General features: G+C 37.3%; 1 protein-coding gene across 7 annotated transcripts in view; it reads right to left on the reverse strand.

Annotated features, from left to right (window-relative positions):
• The window catches only part of Trpm7 (transient receptor potential cation channel subfamily M member 7), a 104272-nt gene extending 89094 nt beyond the window's left edge, over positions 1 to 15178 (reverse strand). For all 7 annotated transcript variants that reach the window (XM_071608253.1, XM_027925829.3, XM_071608254.1 and 4 more), the window contains exon 1: positions 15100 to 15178. In XM_071608253.1, the coding sequence (XP_071464354.1) occupies positions 15100 to 15102 (3 nt within the window). In that variant the 5' untranslated portion in view covers positions 15103 to 15178. The remainder of the gene's footprint in view (positions 1 to 15099) is intronic.
• Between the last annotated feature and the right edge of the window lie 6588 nt (positions 15179 to 21766).

Raw genomic sequence — 21766 nt, forward strand, 5'->3', positions numbered from 1 at the left:
ATAAAAAAGAATAAAATCATGATATTTGCAGGTAAATAGATGGAGTTAGAGAAGATAATGCTAAGTGAAGTTAGCTAATTCCAAAAAACCAAATGCCAAATGTTTTCTTTGATATAAGGAGGATGATTCATAGTGGGATAGGGAGAGGGAACATGGGAGGAATAGACGAACTCTAGATAGGGCAGAGGGGTTCAAGGGGAAGGGAGAGGGCATGGAGTTATAAATGATGGTGGAATGTGATGATCATTATTATCCAAAGTGCATGTATGAAGACATGAATTGGTGTGAATATACTATGTATAGAACCAGAGATATGAAAAATCGTGCTCTATATGTGTAACACGAATTGTAATGCATTCCACTGTTGTATGAAAATAAAAAAATAAAAAGATAGATTAGTGATCATACTTATTCCTTCATTTTTACTGGCTGCTTTTTCATTAATTAATGAAATTTAGATCTAGATAGTATAAAATAAGATCTGTTTGGACTTTCTCCTTTTACACTATTCAGAGACAACTAGCTAGGACCTCAGTTCAGTCCCAACTGGATTTTAATAAAGAAGCCCATACCTAGACATAATATTGGTGAAACTTTACTACATGAAGATAAAACCAAAAAATAAAAAATAAACCTTAAGGGGGCTGGTGTTGTGGCTCAGAGGTAGAATACTTGCCTAACATGCGTGAGGCACTGGGTTCTATCCTCACACCACATAACGTAAAATAAAGACACTGTGTCCACCTATAACTAACTAATAAATAAATAATTTAAAAAAAAATAAATAAACCTTAAGGGGCTGGGGTTGTGGCACAGTTTTAGAGCACTCACCTAGCAAGTGCAGGGTGCTGGGTTCAATTCTCAGCACCACATAAAAATAAAATAAAGGTATTGTGTCCAGCTACAACTAAAAAACAAAATATTTTTTAAAAAACAAACCTTAAATAGTTAATTTAGAATAAGTCAAGAGCTAAGGTATTCCATATGTGCTCTTCAGTTTCAGCTGTAAGTTACATGTAAAACACCTTAAGCCTTATGCTGCTTTCATACATGTAAAATTTCTGAAGATAGTGTTTTTTTATAAACTGCTTTATGCAACAAATGAAGGTCCTGGGACTACAAAAGCCCTCTAGGGAATCTTTTCGGGCTCAATCAAGAACAAAGACTCCCAAAATACCATAGGTTGCCCTTGGTATGGCCTCTTAGAAAAAGAGATTAAGGGTCAAAGATTGCCAACAATACAGGAAATGTTCTTCTTTGTCTCACTGTGGCACATGGTGGCACATTTCTGTAATCCCAGTGACTAAGGAGGATGAGATAAGCAGGATAACCACTTTGAAGCCAGCCAAGCAACTTAGCAAGACCCTGTCTCAAAATAATAATAATAATAATAATAATAAATAATAATAATAAAAATGGTAGAGTGTCCCTAGGTTCAATTCCCAATACTGCAAAAAATGAAAGAAAAAATTCCTCTTTGGTAAGAGTTCTTGGATCAACCATGTAGCAGACCACTTGAGTTCAAGGTAACAAGATACACATTGAGTAGATAAGTACAGATTTACCCTTGCCTCATGACCACCAAAAACCATTATTATGAATACCATAGAACGTATTCAACCTTGAAAAAAAGAAAGAGAAAGAAATACAAAATAGGACTAGAGATGTGCCTCAGGGGTCGAGTGCCCTTGAGTTTAAAACCCAGTAAATCCACCCCCCCAAGTTCCCAAAAAGAAGAGATCCTGCCATTTGCAACAACATGAATGAAACTATAAAGCCATTATCTCTTCTAACAACCTAAAAGATTCCAAAGGTCACTACAAGAGATAAGTCCAATTACAGGACTCACTGCACACAGGGAAATCCAAAGTCTCCTTTATTACTAGATATTTAGTTTCCCAATTCACAAACAGTTTACCCACAAGCAACATTAAAAATGTTGCCTAAAATCATAGTTGACACTAATATATCCTTTCAAAGTTGTCAAAGAAATAGAGTGTTAATCAAAGGTCAGTTAGTTTTGTTAACCCTTTGCTCAAAGTGAATATAACAAGAAAATAATTAGCAGATACAATATGGTTATCAGGCATTGTTCTAAACATTTTAAGTGCATTTATATGCCTTTACTCATTCTGTGCTCACAATCCTATGAAGTGGATGCTATTAATACTCCCACATTAAAGATAAGACTTAGTTAGACACAGAATTTAAAAAACTGTCCAAAGCCACACAGTTAATAGAATAGTTTGTCCTAACTTTTAGGAGATATTTAAAATAAACATTTCAAAATCACTTGAAGATATGCTTTAAATATACCACCTTTCTTACATCTTTTCTTAAATTGATGGGTAGAAATAGAATTACTTTCAAAATGAAAATTCTATAGTGATCACTCTATATATAACTTTCTGAACACAGAAAATACAAAAAAGAACAGAATGGCTAACATACTTTCCTAAACAGTGGTGTTAAATACCAACAACTGCAAACCAGCATTAAGCCTTTCTCCTTTTCTGCCTCTCAGCAATTATCTGCCTGAGCATCTCTGACTGCAATTACTCAAGCTAGGGTGGACATAGGTATGGGGAAATTTAATCAACAGACTTCAAAAATAGACTAATACCAGTAAATCACAGGTTCTAAATAGAAGCTTGCAAACTTCTGAATATTAATTAATTGAAAAATTCTTTCCAATTATCCAATGAATCAGACACACATTTTTCATAATTAATATCTTCCTAGTAACAGTAAATAAAAATATTTTCATTGACATTTTCACTTAAGACAGAGTTATATAGCAGAGAAAAATAAATTCCAAGTAGTATTTGACATAAAAATAATCAGAGTTCTCTTTATAAAGATTAGTGTGGGGCTGGGGATGTGGCTCAAGCGGTAGTGCGCTTGCCTGGCAGGCGTGAGGTCCGGGTTCAATCCTTAGCACCACATACAAACAAAGATGTTGTGTCCGCCAAAAGCTAAAAAATAATAAAATATTTTTTTTAAAAAAAAAGATTAGTGTGTAAGGAGACAACTAAAAGAATAGTTTCTAATTAGCAAATCCATCCAAAATTTTAGCAAAACTATTTGCTAAGTCACTTAAATTATGTCACTTTCATGACCACAAATTTTTACTAAATTTTGTGCCCTCAGGGACACACAACTTTAGCAAGTTTTAAGACCCTCTCCTACCACTCCTTTTACTTTATACATCAGTTTTGTATATTTCAAGAATTTACTCTCAGTGTATATAATGGCCAAATGTAAATATATTCCCCCCACACATAGTATTTTCTTCCTTCACTAGTTACAGTAGGACTGACTTCATATACCCAATATTCACACATCCCAGTTGAAAGATGTAAATCCCACCCAACGATAAATCAGTTTTATGGTTTCTGAAATTCTAAGTTTCTGTTCTGCCATTAGTTACCCAATCCATCCTGGATTACAAACACATACATAAATTCTTAATTTTCTATTTTTTTCTTCTTTTGCTAGGGTGCATTACTGAATTATACCAAGAGGTGGCAAACTACAAACACAAATCTGAAAATTCCTAAACTTCTATGTTCCAAGTAATGTAAAAACTAACTACAGGTTGAATATCCCTTATCCAAAATGCATGGGACCATACATGTCTTGAATTTTGCATTTTTTTCAGATTATAGAATATGTGAATATACATAAAGAGATACCTTAGAGAGCAAATCCAAGTCTAAACAAAAAATTTATTTGTGTTCCGCAGATACCTTAGGCACACAGAGTAAAGGCATTTTATAAACTATATCTAGTATGCCTGCATTTTGACTATGACTTAAGTCAAGTGTGAAATTTTCCAATTGTGTTATATCGACCCTTAAAAAGTTTTGAGTTCTGGGGCTAGGGACATAGCTCTGTGAGAAAGCAATTGCCTATCAGGCACAATGCCATGGGTTTGATCCCCAGCACTGAAGAAAAAAATGAAAAGAAAGAAGAGTTTGGGGTTTCGGAGCATATAAGATTTTTAAATTAGGCCATGTTCAACCTGAACATCCACAGAATGTTAGCACAGGAAGGAATCTTAAAGATTTCTTATGATCTTCAGTGGTTAAAGAGTACAGTTTCTGGAGCTGGATTAATCTGAGTTATCATCGCTATTGTTTACTTATGTGTGCAACCTTGCACAAGTTTCTGAACTGTTTCCCTACCAGTAAAATACACCAGTATCTTCCTCACAATACCCAGATTAAACAAAATAATCAGTACAAAATGGCACATAGTTAAATTCTGACCACGTTGATTATCACTTAAAATTCCATAATTTAGCCAGATGTGGTGGTGCACACCTGTAATCCCAGCAGCTTGGGAGGCTGAGGCAGGAGAATCAAAAGTTCAAAGCCAGCCTCAGCAACTTAGTGAGGCCCTAAAAACTCAGCAAGACCCTGTCTTAAAATAAGGACATGGGGCTGGGATTGTGGCTCAGTGGTAGAGCACTTGCCTAGCACATGTGAGGCCCTGGGTTCAATTCTCAGCACCATGTATAAATAAATAAAATAAATGCCCATTGACAACTAAAAAAATAAAAACATAAAAGGGCTGGGGATGTGGCCCAGTGCTTAACTCCCTGGGTTTAATCCCTAGTACGTACACACACACACACACACACACACAAAATCCATAAATTATAAATTTTTCATATCAGTCTACCAACAATAAGGGGGCACACATACAATAAATAAACCTTCTAACCACATCCTATACTCCAAACAATTTAATACTAGCACATCCTTCTACTGTGCAGATGCTGCTAGCAGCAGCATATAGCCCACTATAGGAAAAACAGAATTTGGAGTTCAGGTATACTCAAGTTAATTAATGACTATTCTAGTCTGCTTGGACTACAATGCATTTGCTTAAAAAAATTAAATGACACTAAAGACTTAGAAATTGAGTTGAGATAAATTTGTACATGGATCAATATGCCTGAAAGGATGACACAAATAATGAAAGATAAAAATAAGGTTTACCTAAATCAAAACACTAAAACACACTGGCACTCTCTGACTTCTCCTATCAGAGTTCAATTCATTTGATTCTTCTCTCACTCTTATGGGCCTAACTATAGAATTCCACTTAGTCTTAACTGCATGTGAACCCTATGAGAGAGTTTTTAAGGTATTATGAAAAAGAATCTGCAGAATGACAGTTAGCAGAAAAATTATATATATAGCAGGGCACAGTGGCACACACTTGTAATCCCAGCTACTCAAGAGGCTATGAGGCATGAGGATCAAAAGTTCAAGGTTAGGGGCTGGGGTTGTGGCTCAGAGCTTAGGCTCCTGCCGGGGTGCTAGGCTTGACCCTCAGCACCACATTAAAAAAAAAGATATTGTGTCCAACTAAAAAACAAAAAACAAGCAAACAAACAAAAAAGTCAAGGCTAGCCTCAGCAACTTAGTAAGATCCTATCTCAAAATAAAAAATGAAAAAGACTGGAGATGTAGCTCAATGGTTAAAGCACCCTAGAGCTCAATCCCCAGGGAAGAAGGGGGGAGTCGTATATACCAAAGAAACTAAACTGAATCAAATCCAGACCATGACTTTCTTGTAAAAAGGCTCCTACACCTATTTTCTGTTCGCTTTGCTTTTCTTACTGATTTCTCCAAGGAATTGCTACCCTGATTGTTTATAGACCAATAATGCCCCAGATTTGTGGGGTATAAAATGTATGATAAAGAGAACCATGAGCAGTTGCTGTTATGCCATACAGTGGGCTCCAAGATATGAAATAATTAAGTCTGGGAATAACTACATCTACAAAGTAATCAACCTCAATTTAGCCCAAACAATAATAATTTTTCCTCAGTTAGTCAACAGAAAATCTTGCCTAAAATAATTCATTTTAACATGAAAAAATTATTAGGAGAAAGAAAAGGAATTAAAAACATCTTTTAGGATAAAAAGCTAAGTATAATGGCAGAAAAAAAAATCAAACATTTTAAATTTCTTATACTAAGTCAATAAATTTTGCCTATACGTGTAAGATTGCTAAAAATCAAAACAAACAGTTGCAGGAAAGCAAATTTATTTAGAAACAAATCCACATTTAAGGAAATTTGGTGATGGAGACAGCAAAATAAATCAGTGAAAATATGAACTGCTCCAATATATGTACATGAACCACCACACTTTTTTTAAAATTTTTTAGTTGTAATTGGACACAATATCTTTATTTTATTTTTATGTGGTGCTGAGTATCGAACCCAGGGTCTCGCACATGCTAGGCAAGCGCTCTACCACTGAGCCACAATCTCAGCCCCACCACACTAAATTTTTAAAAAATTAGTACCTGGGGCTGGGGATGTGGCTCAAGGGGTAGTGCGCTCGTCTGGCATGCGTGCGGCCCGGGTTCGATCCTCAGCACCACATACAAACAAAGATGTTGTGTCCGCCGATAACTAAAAAATAAATATTAAAAAAAAAAAATTCTCTGTCTCTATCTCTCTCTCTTAAAAAAAAAAAATTAGTCACTGTAATTGTTCATGAGGACTTTGTTTTGAACCAACCATGCACATGTTAGTTGGCTTTAAAAAAAAAAAAAAAATTAGTACCAGATGGATTAAAGTCAAAATATGAAAAGCGAAACTTTAAAACTTCTACTAAAAAAAAAAAAAAAAAGATGAAGAACTTTATGACCAAAAATCACATAAAGAAAATACTGATATATGATCACACTAAAATATAGAATCAGGGTTAAGAATGGTGGTACATGTCTGCAGTCACCATTACTCAGGAGATTGAAGCAGGAAGATCCTAAATTCCATGCAACCCTTGGCAATTTAGTAAGACTCTGTAAAAAAAAAAAAAAGTGCTGGTGTTGAAGCTCAGTGGAAAAGGAACCCTACATTCGATTTCCAGTACGGCATTAAAAAAGAAATTTAAAAACTAAGGAATAGGGACATCACTAGATGGTAGAGTGCCAGCTTAGTAGGTATAAGGCCCTGGGTGTAATATCCAGCACCATGGGGGGGGGGGGGGGAGACAGTGAGCATCAACAACCCAAATAAATTAACAAATTTACCAAAGAGTAAAAAAAAAAAAAAAGGAAAACTTAGATGTACAGTTCATAAAACAAAAAAGTTAGCATTGGGGTATAAAATAGAAAACTGAAAAAGGTTAGGAAAAGGGGAGGTAACCATAGCCAAACTAAGTATGACAGTTATGTCTACAAAAGTGGAAAATATAATGGGATTTTAACACAGGAAATTTCAATTTTATCTATACTATTTCATTTCTTAAATTTGTATGTGAGTTATATTATAATCTGCCTATTGTTTATTTATATATCTGAATTCCCTAATAAAAAGCAACTACCAGGCCTGGAGTTGTAGCTCAGTGGTAAACACTTGCCTAGCATATGTGAGGCACTGGGTTTAATCCTCAGCACCACATAAAAACAAATAAATAAAATAAAGGTATTTGTCCATCTACAACTAAAAATATATTTTTAAAAAACCAACCACCAAAAAACTCAATTATATATGTTTACTTTTAAATATTATGGAATGGAAGTCAAATGATACAATTTAAATTCATTTTGTTCCTGGCTCCTGGTTCCCTGATAAAATGAGTTTTTCCCCCCTGCCAAAGCAATAAAATCTATTGAACTAAATGGATCAACAGCCACCAAAAATTTTCAGGTGATAACACAAAAATAAATCTGAAAAAGAAAAATCTAAAGAAAATATTAGGGCAATCTCTATTTAAAAACTTGGATCTTCATACAGTCAATAAGGCAATATCAACCCAGTATCTATTCCTGCCATGTGATGATACTTTACTGATACATTAATGGACAGGTTTTCACAGTTACAAATGAAGAATTCTATCCTTACAGAAATCTATTTAGTTAATGACTTCCAATCTATAAAGGATTCCCTCAACTAGTAAGTCTACACTTTAACAAAACAAAATGTATATAAGTAAGTTGCAAATAATCTATCCTAAGAACATATATACCCCTGAATATTAAGATGCATCTCCAAGTTTATATAGTTTGGCAGTTCAACACCCAGTCTGACACTTATTAGCTTTGTGACCTTAATAAATAATGGGGGATAGTGTCAACTTCTTAGAATATTCTTGAGGGGACTAGGGGTTTGGCTCAAGGCCCTGGGTTTGATCCCCAGGACCACACACACACACACACACACACACACACACACACACACGGAATTCTCTTGAAGGATTGATATATGTAAAGCATTTAGAACAAAGACCACAGTTAAATGCTAATACCTGTGAGGTAATCCTATAAAAATTTATCTAAGGCCTACTATAGACTTTTCTTGTACAAGAGTGCCTTTTGTATATTGTATATGGTAAACTATATTCTTAAAGAAAAGAAAGTATGGATTCATATACTGAAGAGTAAGGTCAAGCTTTGTAAGTCTAATTAATGTTTCTCTAGTCTCCTTATAATAAAGAATCTGCTTCTAGCTGATGCAGTGGCACATGCCTGTAATCCCAGAGGCTCAGAAGGCTGAGGCAGGAGGATCAAGAGTTCAAAGCCAGCCTCAGCAAAAGCGAGGTGCTAAGCAACTCAGTGAGACCCTATCTCTAAATAATATATAAAACAAGGCTGGGGATGTGGCTCAGTGGTCGAGTGCCCTGAGTTCGATCTCCAGTACCCCTCACCCCCAAAATCTGCTTCTTGGATCTTTCCTTCTATCATTTCTAGTGTGCTACCAAGTTGTCAGAGAAAAAAAGGTAAATAAGCCTGTTAAATTTCACTTTGCACACACTTTTCAACCACTGAACCTGGTTCTCAAGGTTGTTAGGCTCCTCATATGGCTTGGCTCAAGAGCTTTTTCTTACTTTGCATTAGGAGCTGGGTTTCCAAAAAGTATGGCAGGTGCATAGTTAACGTGTTATGTTATTAACATGTCTACATGATAGCAGGAAAGACAAAGAGTGTTTTACAGATTTTAATCCTATTATTGCTCCTGAGGTCAAGCAGAAGTAAAATCATCATATGTAGACAGAAAAGTTAACAGCGATGCTCATCAACAATCCTGACTTCAAGCCAGGCATTGTGGTGCACACCTGCAGTGAGGCTATTAGGGAGGCTGAAGCAGGAGGAATACTTGAGCCCAGAAGTTTGAGGCCACATAGTGAGACCCTTTCTTAAAACTGAAAGGGGGGGGGGTGATACTGTGACCTGGCAAAGACACTTAGGTCAAGAGACAAGTCTACCAACCTCAAAGAACTGCTTGCCTCCACATACCAAAATTCTTTAATAGGATTCTAAAATTTCTAAGTGGTAGAAAAGTAAACACAATTCACCAAAAACAGGTTAAACAGATTCAGAACAATTTTTAATTCCAAATGAACTGAACCAAGACTTAATAAAATCTCTAAAAGTAGTTATTTTAGAGCCAATCATTTTTATAAGATAAACTAGAAGAGGTCCAATTCTCCAAGTCAAACACTTCAGTCAGATTCAAATAACTGCAAAGAGCCTTCTAAAAATCCCTCCATTATTGCCATATCAATCCACACTCCACTCATTCCAAACTACATATGGTAGTTTTATATTAAAGCTCCCAGAAGAAGTAAGAAGTGATACCCATCTAAGTTCTTTTCATGGGTTCACATAAATGACAGTTAAAATCCCTATAGTCAAATGATACTTATAATCTACACTAATCTCAAACATTTTAAATTTTGGTCCCACTTAAGTTTGGTCAAATTTAAAACAGATATTTAGTGGGGAATCACTTAAGAAAAAAAAAAAAGACTGAGCAATTTATATGCTGAAAAGTTCCTCAAAGCAAAAGGTGAAAGAGGACACAAAATTGAAATAATGTATAGCTGGCAAAAATTAATGTCTCCTACTGAAAGCATTATGTGAATGACTGAAGAGATCTTCACAACTGAGAGAATAGGTGGTGAACAATAAGAATCTCCCAATCTAAAAAATTAAGGAAAAAAAAAAAAAAGGACTGGGGTTCAATGATAGAGTGGTTTGCCTAACTTTGGGTACAATCCCTAGCACAGGAAAAAAAAAAAAAAAAGTGCCTCTTAATATGATGCAGTAGAAAGTACAGAATACTACTTATTAAACCTATTAAGTAATCTTGCCAAAATATGAAACTAGAATCTGATCAAGTCTTGAGATTTACCAACAGTTTATAGTAAATACAGAGAAGAAACATGCTGCATGAAACTACGGGGATGCATTCAACAAAATCCAAAGTGTGGGAAATTTTATAGGGCAAATAATTATTCTGTTAAATATTTGACAAATGACAAGACCAAAACAAAAAAAGGGGTACCAGTGATTGAAAGAGTTATCAACCAAATGCTGAGTGTAGAATTCTTAATCCTGAATGAAACGTATCAAGGGAATAAAACATGAGATAATCAGGGATATTCATTGATTGTTCAACAATCCTAAGGAATTATTACTTTTTAGGCAAGCAAATGGTACTGTGGTTAGGAGTCCCTGTCTTTTTAGGTATACACACAATTAAGTATTTATAAATAACATGTTTATGATTTCCTTTAAAATTATCTAGTTGAGCTGGGTATAGTGGAACATGCCTATAATCCCAGCAATTTAGGAGGCTGAGGCAGGAGGATAACAAGTTCGAGGTCACCTTGGGCAACTCAGCAAGATCCTATCTCAAAATAAAAACTAAAATGGGATGGGGATGTGGCTCCGTAGTACAGTGCCCCTGGGTTCCATTTCCAATGCCACCAAACAAAAAACTATCCAGTTAAGGAGGAAAAGGAGGGATAATGTAACAAACAAAAGTCACATGCCAGTTGAAACTTGTCAAAGGATTCACGGTGGTTTGTTTTACTATATACACAATCTTTATGTTTAAAATCTCCCATGTTAGAATGTTAGAAAATCAGAGAATTAAATCAAAAAATCTATAATTGGTAGGGCTCTCCAACTGAAATTTCATAAGTGCTTGATTCAATAGTCCATTTTTAAAAAAATTTACTTGTATTAATTTAAGTACTGTTTTCAACTATAACATCTACATCCTTTAAGTAATAACTTCAATTATTATATGTTTTCATTTTATGGCTGATTACTATGAACATTATACCCACAAATTAGAGATATTATTCCACAAAAGTGACCAACTTCTCTTAACTCCTGAAGGGCAAAATCTCTTCCTTCTACCAATTATTTCAGGCCCTCAATATTTTTTCAAGAGTCTTAAAATTGCCTCCTCTATGAGTGTCTTTTACGTTCATCAATTCATCCTCCATAGTGTTGCCTAAAGTGGCAACATTTTTTTAAAAATCCAGAAAAAAAAATCCAAAACCCTATGCATGATACATATCACCTTCAGAAATCTGGTCTTGCCTATCTGTAATAGCATTACCGGTACCCCACATCTTCCCTTACTTCACTCATGTACAGTTTTGTACAAGAGTTCCCAGAAAAAAATAAATAAATAAGGATGCTCTGTTCTTGTAAAGGTCAGTTTTCTGACACATCTATTTTTAGGTTAATTTCTACTTTTTATTAACTCTTTTTAAGACTCACCTCTACCACTAGTTCCTTTTGCAAGTGTACTCAGACTTTTCCTTTCCCTGATTACCCTGTCCCAGTAATTCAAGCAAAAGTATCATATTCTTTTGTTTTTGCATATTTATATTGCCTTTCAAGATTACTAAGTATCACAATACCTGAAACACAGTAGATACTAAATATGTGCTTTATGAAGTAATGATCCATCTTCCATCAGACAACAAGTTGATCTTTTACAAATTTCTAGAATGTAAGCTGTTTAAAAGTTGTCTTGTCTAACATATCTTTCCCACTCCAGTGCCTTTCACAGTGTTTGGACTATATTATTAAATAAGTGATTTGTTGCCAACTGAATAAAACAAAAATTGGGGGTTAGTTTTCCACAAAATCTGATTCCACTACAGTTTTGTTGTTGTTTGTGGTACTGGGAATTTAACCCAGGGCTTCACACATGTTAGGCAAGCACTATAGACACTAAACTACATCTCCAATCCCCCAACTTTTAAAAAATTTTAAGTCAGGGTCCTATTATCATTGTCTAGGCCAGCCTGGAACTTGTGATCCTCCTGTCTCAGCTTCCCAAGTACCTGGGATTGTAGGTGTGCACGTGCACCACCACTCCCAACTTCTACTCCATCTTTTCCAACTTGTGTTTCTTGGTATTTTGTTTGTTTTCTATTATTGTTCAGTCAGTTGGCTTTTTAAAACCCAGAAAACATTTTTTTATGTATTTTTTTAATTTATAAGTGACAGCAGAATGCATTACAATTCTTATTACACATATACAGCACAATTTTTTATATCTCTGGTTGCATACATAGTATATTCACACCAATTCATGTCTTCATACATGTACTTTGGATAGTAATGATAATCACATTCCACCATCATTAATTACCCCATGCATCTTCCCTTCCCCTCCAACCCCTCTGTCCTATCTAGAGTTCATCTATTCCTCCCATGCTCCTTCTCCCTATCCTATTATGAATCAGCCTCCTTATATCAAAGAAAACATTTGGCATTTGGTTTCTGGGGATTGGCTAACTTCTCTTAGCATTATCTTCTCTAACTCCACCCATTTACCTGCAAATGCCATGATTTTATTCTCTTTTATTGCTGAGCAATATTCCATTGTGTATATATGCCACATTTTTAATCTACTCATCTACTGAAGGGCATCTAGGTTGGTAAAACCCAGAAAATATTTATACAATTTTTTTGGTGTCCAAGTAGAAACTGATTACCAGAAGCAAATGCCTTAAATAACTGTTTAGAATTATACATTGTAGGTACAATGTATTTAATGGACTTTTACATTCAAGTGTTGATCAAAAAGTTGAGGAAGCTAAACAAATTATCATCATTGAATAAAGAACCCCAGTTTGAGGTTATCCTCTGGTTCCATCCTAACTTAACTGGAAACAGTACCAAAAATCCCATAATTCAACCACGCCCGGTGGCTCAAGCCTGTAATCCCAGCAGCTGGGAGGCTGAGGCAGGAGTATCATGAGTTCAAAGCCAGCCTCAGCAAAAGCCAGGCTCTAAGCAACTCAGTGAGACCCTGTCTCTAAATAAAATACAAAATAGGGCTAGGGATGTGGCTCAGTGGTTCAGTACCCTGAGTTCAATCCCCAGAACCACCCCCCAACCCAAAAAATTCCATAACTCAATAGCAGTCAAGACTTAAGTAGTGTAAAAAATAAAATCAAATTCAATTTAAATTTTAAAGTGAGACTGTTTTTCCTGCAGAATCAATAGGTTTATTAACAGCATGTTCAACCAATACTAACTTCATACTATGTGCCATATATGTTGAATAATCTATGTAAACAAATCATTTGGGGGAGCTTATCTGCTAATAAAAAGAACCTAAACAGAAAGACAGGAGAAACTTGGAGACCACATCTTAGTTTCTAAAGGCTAAGTTTTGAAGTACATAGGTAGCAGGACATTAAGGTGAAAGACTGGATTTAAGGGGCTGGGGTTGTGGCTCAAGTGGCATCGGGCTCACATGGCATGTGTGAGGCACTGGGTTCCATCCTCAGCACCACATAAAAATAAAATAAAGATATTGTGTCCACCTAAAACAAAAAAATAAATTTTAAAAAAGACTGGATTTAAGAAAGGTACTTGAGATAAAACAAAGAAATTATAGACTTTCAATAGAAATAAGTCTTTCAGAAAAGAATGAATGGCTTTGTAGATGAAGCATCTTCATTTCTATTTTCTAACATATCTTGAATACACGAAATATTTTAAAATACTAAGCTAATAGGTTCAAATCTGTGCTATTTACCATCTAAGATAGAAAACTAGATATGTCACTTAATAGTATTAACAACTTGCTATTTTTAAACAAATCCCTTTGATTCAACTCCCTCCCTAAAAGACTCCCTTAAATCCTTTTAAGTAGTAAATTCAAAATTTTAGTTCAGGTAAAGGGATTTAAACCCTTCTTTTAAGAAACAGGAAAAGGGTGAGATGACGTTTTTATTGGCTTTACACTATCAAAGACGGTGGAACATAGTGAAAGACGCACTATTTGTTCACAGTAGAACTAAACTCGTGCTATAAGCAAAAACCTGGTTTAACTTTGATAAGCCACTTGAAATTTGCTGCTAGAGCAAAGAAAACCTGCCAGACTTCAGCAGTGGAAGAACTGTTTGCATAAAGCCTATCAAGTTAAAAGAACTGACCAGAAATCCCTACCCTGCTGTTCAAGTCCCTCATCTGAAAGACTTTCTTTGTAAGAAATCTTCGAATTCGGTTCCTGGTCTTAACAAAAAAGCTTAATCAAAAGCTACAATGCACCGCCTGCCTCTCTCCCTCCCTCCACTATGCCCCTTCAGCCTAGACCCTTCTCTAGGGCAACAGATTAGATAGTTCAACTTAAATCCTAACAGCACACTGCCTCAGTCCCCACAGTAGCGTTCCCCACCCTGGAGACCTTTAATTCTTGCTAAAGAATATTCTAAGCCAAATGTACAGTCAACAGCGTCAACCCTCTGGCTCCAAAATACAAAATGTACCTGTAGAGTATCCACTGCACAGCAAACAAGGCACAGCTCCAAACTCGTGTCTTCTACCCTTTTTGTTCCCTCCCAGCCCTCCCTCCTTTTCCATGTTGAACTTTAGCAGAGCTTTTGGCTCCCTTATCTGCCAGCAACTGGCGCCAGGAGGACCGCGCTCCCGGGAGATGCGGAGCTTGGCGGCAGACCGCTGCGTCTGGCGCGCTGCGGCCGCTGAGCTCACTCCAGCTCAGAGCCGCTCAGAGCAGCTCAGCGCGGCCAGGTAGTCCCCGGATCGCGCCTCTGTCGCCTCGAGAGGCCCTCGCGGGAGCCGGCCTCACCTCAGGGGATTCCCTCGATGAGGAGTCGCGCCAGACCTTGCTACCTTGCCTCCCGCCCCTCACCCTCGAACGAACAACACAGCAGTCCTGCCTGGGCAACTCCGAAGCCTCGCGGCAATTCGAGGGTCCTTCGCCCCAGGGAACGCGGCTCCCCCACACACTTGCCCGCCAGGTCCTTCCCTTCCCTTCCCCACCCGGGCCTGAGTGGGTCCAGTACCATTCTCCTCACGGGGCAGACTCCGGAAGGGCAGCAACTCCACCTCCTCCTCCTCCGCGGCCTGTAGCCATCTATCGGGAAGCGTCTCCGGAGGCGGCAGCAGAGGCCGCCGGACAAGGACAGCCCAGGGAAACCTTCTCAGAACTAACTCAGCTCCAGCGCTAGCAGCAGAAGTCGAGTCTTTCATAATTGTGCGACCAACTCCGCCGGATGACTGGCCACAGGGACGCGCCCGCGCCCGCCTCCGCCGGCGACGGGGCTGAAGACAGACTACGTGAGGGGCGCGTCGTGTGCGTCGCCGCCCGCGGGTCGGGTCACGTGAAGGGCGCGCGCTCCCGCGTTCCCAGGCCCCCTCCCTGCGCGGAGCGCGCGCTCCGGGCGCGAGCACCGTCAGCCTCACCGCCCGTGGTCTCCTGGCTCCGGGAGCTTTGCTCCCTAGCTCTCCAGTAGGTGCGTCGGCGGATTTGCCCTAGCTCCCGGGTTGGAATTTGAGGAAGCACGTTAAGGTTCCAGGCCTCCCCGGGATCCAACCTGGAGCTGCGGAGTGGTGTCACCTCCAGGAACCCACCTGGCTTCTGCCTGCACGCTCAAGCAAACTAAAGCTTCCCGAACCCCTCTCTGTGCCTCAGAAAGGGTCAAGGTTTCGGATACTACTTTCTCTTCGTCCAAAATGCAAAATCATCTTTCCCTAAATCACATTCTTTCTCTAGATTTCCCTATAAGAATTTTTTCGGGATTAATTATGGGGCCATCCGTTTCCCTCCCAAAGATATCACCCACAGACAGGCATACACCACACACCTTCCCAAGCAGAGACTGTAGGTTGTTACCCGGTTTGATACAAGCCTGTCTTTCCATTTCCTTTGCTATCTCACCAGTCTGCTTTGGTTATTATTGATCGCTTACTAAATGCTATTCTTCCCTATCCACTAGGAAGACCACAATCAGTTTGATTTCCTTAAAACTGCTTTACACACTTCGACTTTCTGCTCCCAGAGACTTAAGGGGTTCCTCAATATGACCCTCATCCCTCTCTGTCTTATCTCTTTCTTCCTTCCTTCCTTCCTTCATTCCTTTCTCTCTTTTTTTTTTTTTTTTTTTTTGTACCAGGAGTTGAACCCAGGAGCACTTAACCACTGAGCCACAACTCCATCCCTTTTTAATTTTTTTGAGACATGGTCTTGCTAAGTTGCTTAAGGCATTGGTAAATTGTTAAGGCTGGCCTCAAACTTGTGATCCTCCTGCCTCAGGCTCTGGAACCGCTGGGAATTACAGACCTGCCCAACCAGGCCTGGTTTATCTCTTTTTAAAAAAGTTTTATTGAAGAATGATTGACAAGATAATCTAAACATATTTAAATATACAATTTGATAAGTTTTGACCTATGTATACACCCATGAGATAAACCATTACCCCAATCAAAATAGTGAACATATTCATCATCATCCTCAAGTTTCCGGCCACTTTTTGTAACCATTTCATCCTGTCACTCCCTATCAAGGCCCTTAGCAATTGGAGTTGTCTCTTGGTGCCCTCTGGACTTTGATTTCAGGATTCCCCCTACCCATACTAAAATCAGCAGATGTCAAGTCCCTTATAAAATGGTGTAGTTTTTGCATATAACATACACACGTTCACATATACTTTATTTTTTAAACTCTTTTTTAATATTTATTTTTTAGTTATAGACAAACACAATATTTTTTATTTTTATGTGGTGCTGAGGATCGAACCCAGTGCCTCACACATGGTAGGTGAGTGCTCTACCTCTGAGCCACGACCCCTGTCCTCATATATACTTTAAATTATCCCTAATCTATTATGTAGTAGAATGTAAATGTTGTTTTAATAATTGTTAAACTGTATTTCTTAGAGAATAGTAATAAGATTTTTTCTTATTAGTCTCTACATGTTCAATACAGATGTGATTTTTTCCCTCAAGTATTTTTCATTCTCTGGTTAAATACACAGATGTTGAACTCATGGATAGGGAGGACCAATTGCACTGACCTGTTTTCAGTCACCACAGATTAGTTAGCACACGTTCAAGTTTTATATACTGGCGTCACACAATGCACATGTTTGTTGGGGGGGTCTGGTTTTTTCCATGCTGCATAATTATTACCTCTGAAACATTATGACGTACTGTTCACTATAGCAGGATCTTTTCTCCAACAAAACTGATCCAACCACTGTTTCCCTAGCAAGCTTTGACTGTGCTTGTAAACAATCTTCTGGCAATCTTCAGGTATCGGGTATTCCTTTTTCATCTGGCAGGTCTAGCAGAACCAAGGCTTTAAAATGTTTTAATATATGTGTCACATTAGATTGCCAGCCCCTTGGGGCAAGGATCTTGACTAATTAAACATGCATTCAATAAATGTTTATCTTCCAGATTTCAACCAGGCCTACACATTTCCTGTCTTTAGGGATTTATAATCTAGAAGGTGGAGACAACCAAACCAGAAAATCAAAATACAATAAGGGGGGAGGGGCTGGAGTTGTGGCTCAGTGGCACAGTGCTGGCCTAGCATGTGTGAGGCACTGGGTTCAATTCTCAGCACCATATATAAATAAACAAAATAAAAGTCCATTGACAACTAAAAAACATTTTTAAAAAAATACAATAAGAGTACTTTGTTTCCCTGGAACTTTATAACTCTTGACTTTTTTGTGCCTACAAAAAATGCTTCACTCCTGTCTTGAATGATGTAGAAGTGAAACAAGGTGAGCTCCTTGACAGTTTCCAGAACTCTGATAAATTGTAGGGTTTAAAATTGGAAATGAGGAACAGGATTTATCCATAATTGAACTAATCCAAATAAATTTCCTAATTTTCAGGTAAGCAGATAGTCTTTAAGTTTATGTGTTGGCCAGCAATCATTCTGAAGAATGAATTTATTCACAAAAAAATATGTATCCAGTGCCTAAGGATATGTTAGGAACAGTTATAGTCAATGTTCAGTGACAAACTGATAAATTCAGTATTTCAGAAAATGTTTATTAAATGTTTTAATAAAATGTTTATTCTTTTCTCACAATTCTTTGCCCTTGGGGCTCTATTTCCATTTTGTCAACAACATGTCTATTTTCCACTCTCCTTGTATCACATACTCATTCTCCTTCCTGTCCTTGCCCAATTATTTACAATACAGCTCAAGAAACACTTACTACTGTCTTCTGGTTAAAGCCCTAAGAAAAGTGTTGTGAGAATAAAGAGATGGAAAGGCATGGTACAGAATCAACTGTCTTGGATTTTTAACTCTCAGTCTAGTACATGAATTCTCAACCTCAAAGGGGTGGTACTACACTCAAGGAAGTAAAAATAATATCACTCTAAACATATAAAACACAGATAGACACATAGTACATAAGCAAACATACAGTATACAAACATACAGGGTTGGATGTGGTTTGTCCCCCAACGGTCTGTGTGTTGGGAAACAAAGTATTTTTGTACTCTTGGTCCTTAGAGTGGCAATATTGATAGGTGGAACCTTTAAGAGATGGAGCCTAGGGTTGTATCTCAATAGTAGAGTGCTTACCTAGCATGTGTAAGGCACTATGTTCACTCCTCAGCACCACATAAAAATAAACAATTAAAATGAAGGTATTGTGTTCATCTACAACTAAGAAAAAAAAAATTGAAAAGAGATGGAGCCTAGTTGCGGGTTCTTAGGTCACTGGGGACACTGCCTTCAGGGACTACTGGTTTCCTGGAATGAGTTATTGAAAGAGGGAATTGTTATAAAAGCCCAAGTGCAACTCCTGAGTTGATCTCTCTGGCTTCCTCTGTGTTATATCTTGATTCTGAATGTGCTTCTGCTTTTGTCATCTGCCATGATGTGATGCAGTTAAAAAAAGTCCCTTACCAGAGTAGAGCTAATGCCAGTGCCCTGACCTTGAATCTGCAAGACTGACCCAAGGGCTAGGAGTATAGCTCAATGGTAGAATGCATGCTTAGCATGTACAAAGCTCTGGTTCAATCTCTAGCACCAAAATCAAAGCAAAACAAAAAGTTGTGAGCTAAATAAAACTTTTTCCTCATAAGTAGGATGATTCATGTATCCTTACAGCAATGAACAACTGACTAATACACAGTGGCATTAAAATTTCATGGGGTAGATTTCAATTAGGAATAACACATCTAAAAATACTTCATGGGTGGGGGCAATAGTAAAAAAAAAAAAAAGATAAAGGACTGATTTAGGGCTGGGGATGTGGCTCATAGAGGTAGCGCAATCGCCTGGCATGCTGCGTGCAGCCCAGGTTCGATCCTCAACACCACATACAAAAACAAAGATGTTGTGTCCGCCAATAACTAAAAAATAAATATTAAAATTCTCTCTCTCTCTCTCTCTCTCTCTCTCTCTCTCTCTCTCTCTCTCTCTTCTCTCTCTCTCTTCCCCCTCTCTCTCTTAAAAAAAAAAGGACTGATTTAGTGGGATAGAGATAGATGCAAGTTTAACTCATAATGAAGATGAATGTTATAATTACTATTTGCCGGTCTCTTTAGGACTCTCAGTGTTTCTTACAGGTGGTACCCTCACTTTGATTTAGACACTTTCACAATGAATAGATTTGACCTGTGTAGTTGGGATATTGTAGAAATGACAATGTATAACTTATTTTTCTTTTATTCATGTTTTTATTGGTACATTATGGTTGTATATAGTGGTAGCATTTGTTGTTACATATTCATGCATGCCCACAATATAACAATATAAATTGGCCAGTACTATTACCCTTTTCCCCATTTATTAACTCTTGCATCATTTCCTGAGCTTCTAGAGTCCTATTGAGGGAGTCATTGCCTGTCATATCTCTCACCTTTATCCTTTCCTCTACTCTGGTGATCTCCCTTCAATTTTCATGAGATGCCCCCTCACCTTTCTTTTCCTTTTTCCTCTTCTTTTCCTTTCCTTGTGTGAAAGAAAATATATTGGGACTGAGATTGTGGCTCAGTGGTAGAGCGTGCTCGCCTAGCATGTGTGAGGCCCTGGGTTCGATCCTCAGCACCACATAAATATAAATAAATAAAATAAAGATATTGTGTCCAACTACAACTAAAAAATAGATATAAAAAAGAAAACATATGACCTTAGACCTTCTGAATTTGACTTATTTTGCTTAACATAATGTTCTCGAGTTCCATCCATTTTTCTGCAAATTACATAATTTTATTCTTTTTTATGGCTGAACAAAACTCCATTGTGTATATATACCACATTTTATTTATCCATTCATCCACTAACAGACACTTAGATTGGTTCCATAGTTTGGCTACTGTGGATTGTGCTGCTATAAACATGGGTATGCATATATCACTGTAGCCTGATGACTTTAATTCATTAGGATAAATACCCAAGCTGGGTCATTGTGGTTCCATACCTAGTCTTTTGGTGAACCTCCATACTGATTTTCATTTTAGTTGTATTAATTTAGAATCTTCCCAACCGTGTAAAAGTGTTCTTCTTTTTCCATACCCTCTTCACATCTTTTCTCCACAACTTTGTGTTCTTGATGGCTGTCATTCTGGCTGTTGATGGCTGTCATTCTGGCTGGAATGAAATGAAATCTCAGTGTAGTTTTTATCTGCATTTCCCTAGTTGCTAATGATGTTGAATACTTTCTCATATATTTGTTGGCTATTTGTATTTCTTATTTTGAGTGTCTCTTTAGTTCATTTGCCCATGTATTAATCGAATTATTTGTTTTCTTGTTGTTAAATTTTTTGAGTTCTTTATGTATTCTGAATATTAATCCTCTGTCAGAAGAGTAGCTATCAAAGGTTTCCTCCTATTCTCTAGGTTCTCTCTTCACATTCCTAATTTCTTCCTTTGCTGTGCAGAAGCTTTTTAATTTGATGCCATCCCATTTATTAACTCTTGGCATCATTTCCTGAGCTTCGGGAGTCCTATTGAGAGACTCATTGCCTGTACCTCTATGTTGGAGTTTTGAGCCTATGATTTCTTCTAAGATTTGCATAGTTTCTGGTCTAATTCCTATGTCTTTGATCCATTCTGAGTTTTGTGCAAGGTGAGAGATAAAGGTCTAGTTTCATTCATTTATATATGGATAACTAATTTTCCCAGTACTATTTGTTTAAAAGGCTGTCTTTTCTCCAGTGTATGCTTTTGGCATCTTTGTCAAAGATCAGATGACTTTATCTGTATATGTTTGTCTCTGTGTCTTCTATTCTGTTCCATTGGTCTATATGCCTGTTTTTATGCCAGTACCATGCAGGTTTTGTTATTATAGTTCTATAGTATAATTTGAAGTCATGTATTATGATCCCTCCAGCATTGCTTTTGGCTTAGAATTGCTTTGGTTATTCTGGATCTTTTATTGTTCCAAATGAATTTTAGGACCATTTTTTCTAGCTCCATGAAGAATGTCATTGGTATTTTAATAGGAATTGCATTGATTCATCCATGAACATGGGAGGCCGTTCCATCTTCTTGTGTCTTCTCCAGTTTTTTCCTTCAATGTTCTAAGTTTTCATAATAGTGGTCTTTTACTTCCTTGGTTAGATTTATTCCTAGGTGGGTTTATTTTATTTTATTTTATTTTGAGATTATTGTGAAAAGAATTCTTTTCCTGATTTCTTTCTCAGCAGATTCATTGTTGGTTTATATGGAAACTATTGATTTTTGTATGTTGATTT

Source organism: Marmota flaviventris, chromosome 2 (assembly GCF_047511675.1).
Source record: "Marmota flaviventris isolate mMarFla1 chromosome 2, mMarFla1.hap1, whole genome shotgun sequence".
NCBI lineage: Eukaryota > Metazoa > Chordata > Mammalia > Rodentia > Sciuridae > Marmota > Marmota flaviventris.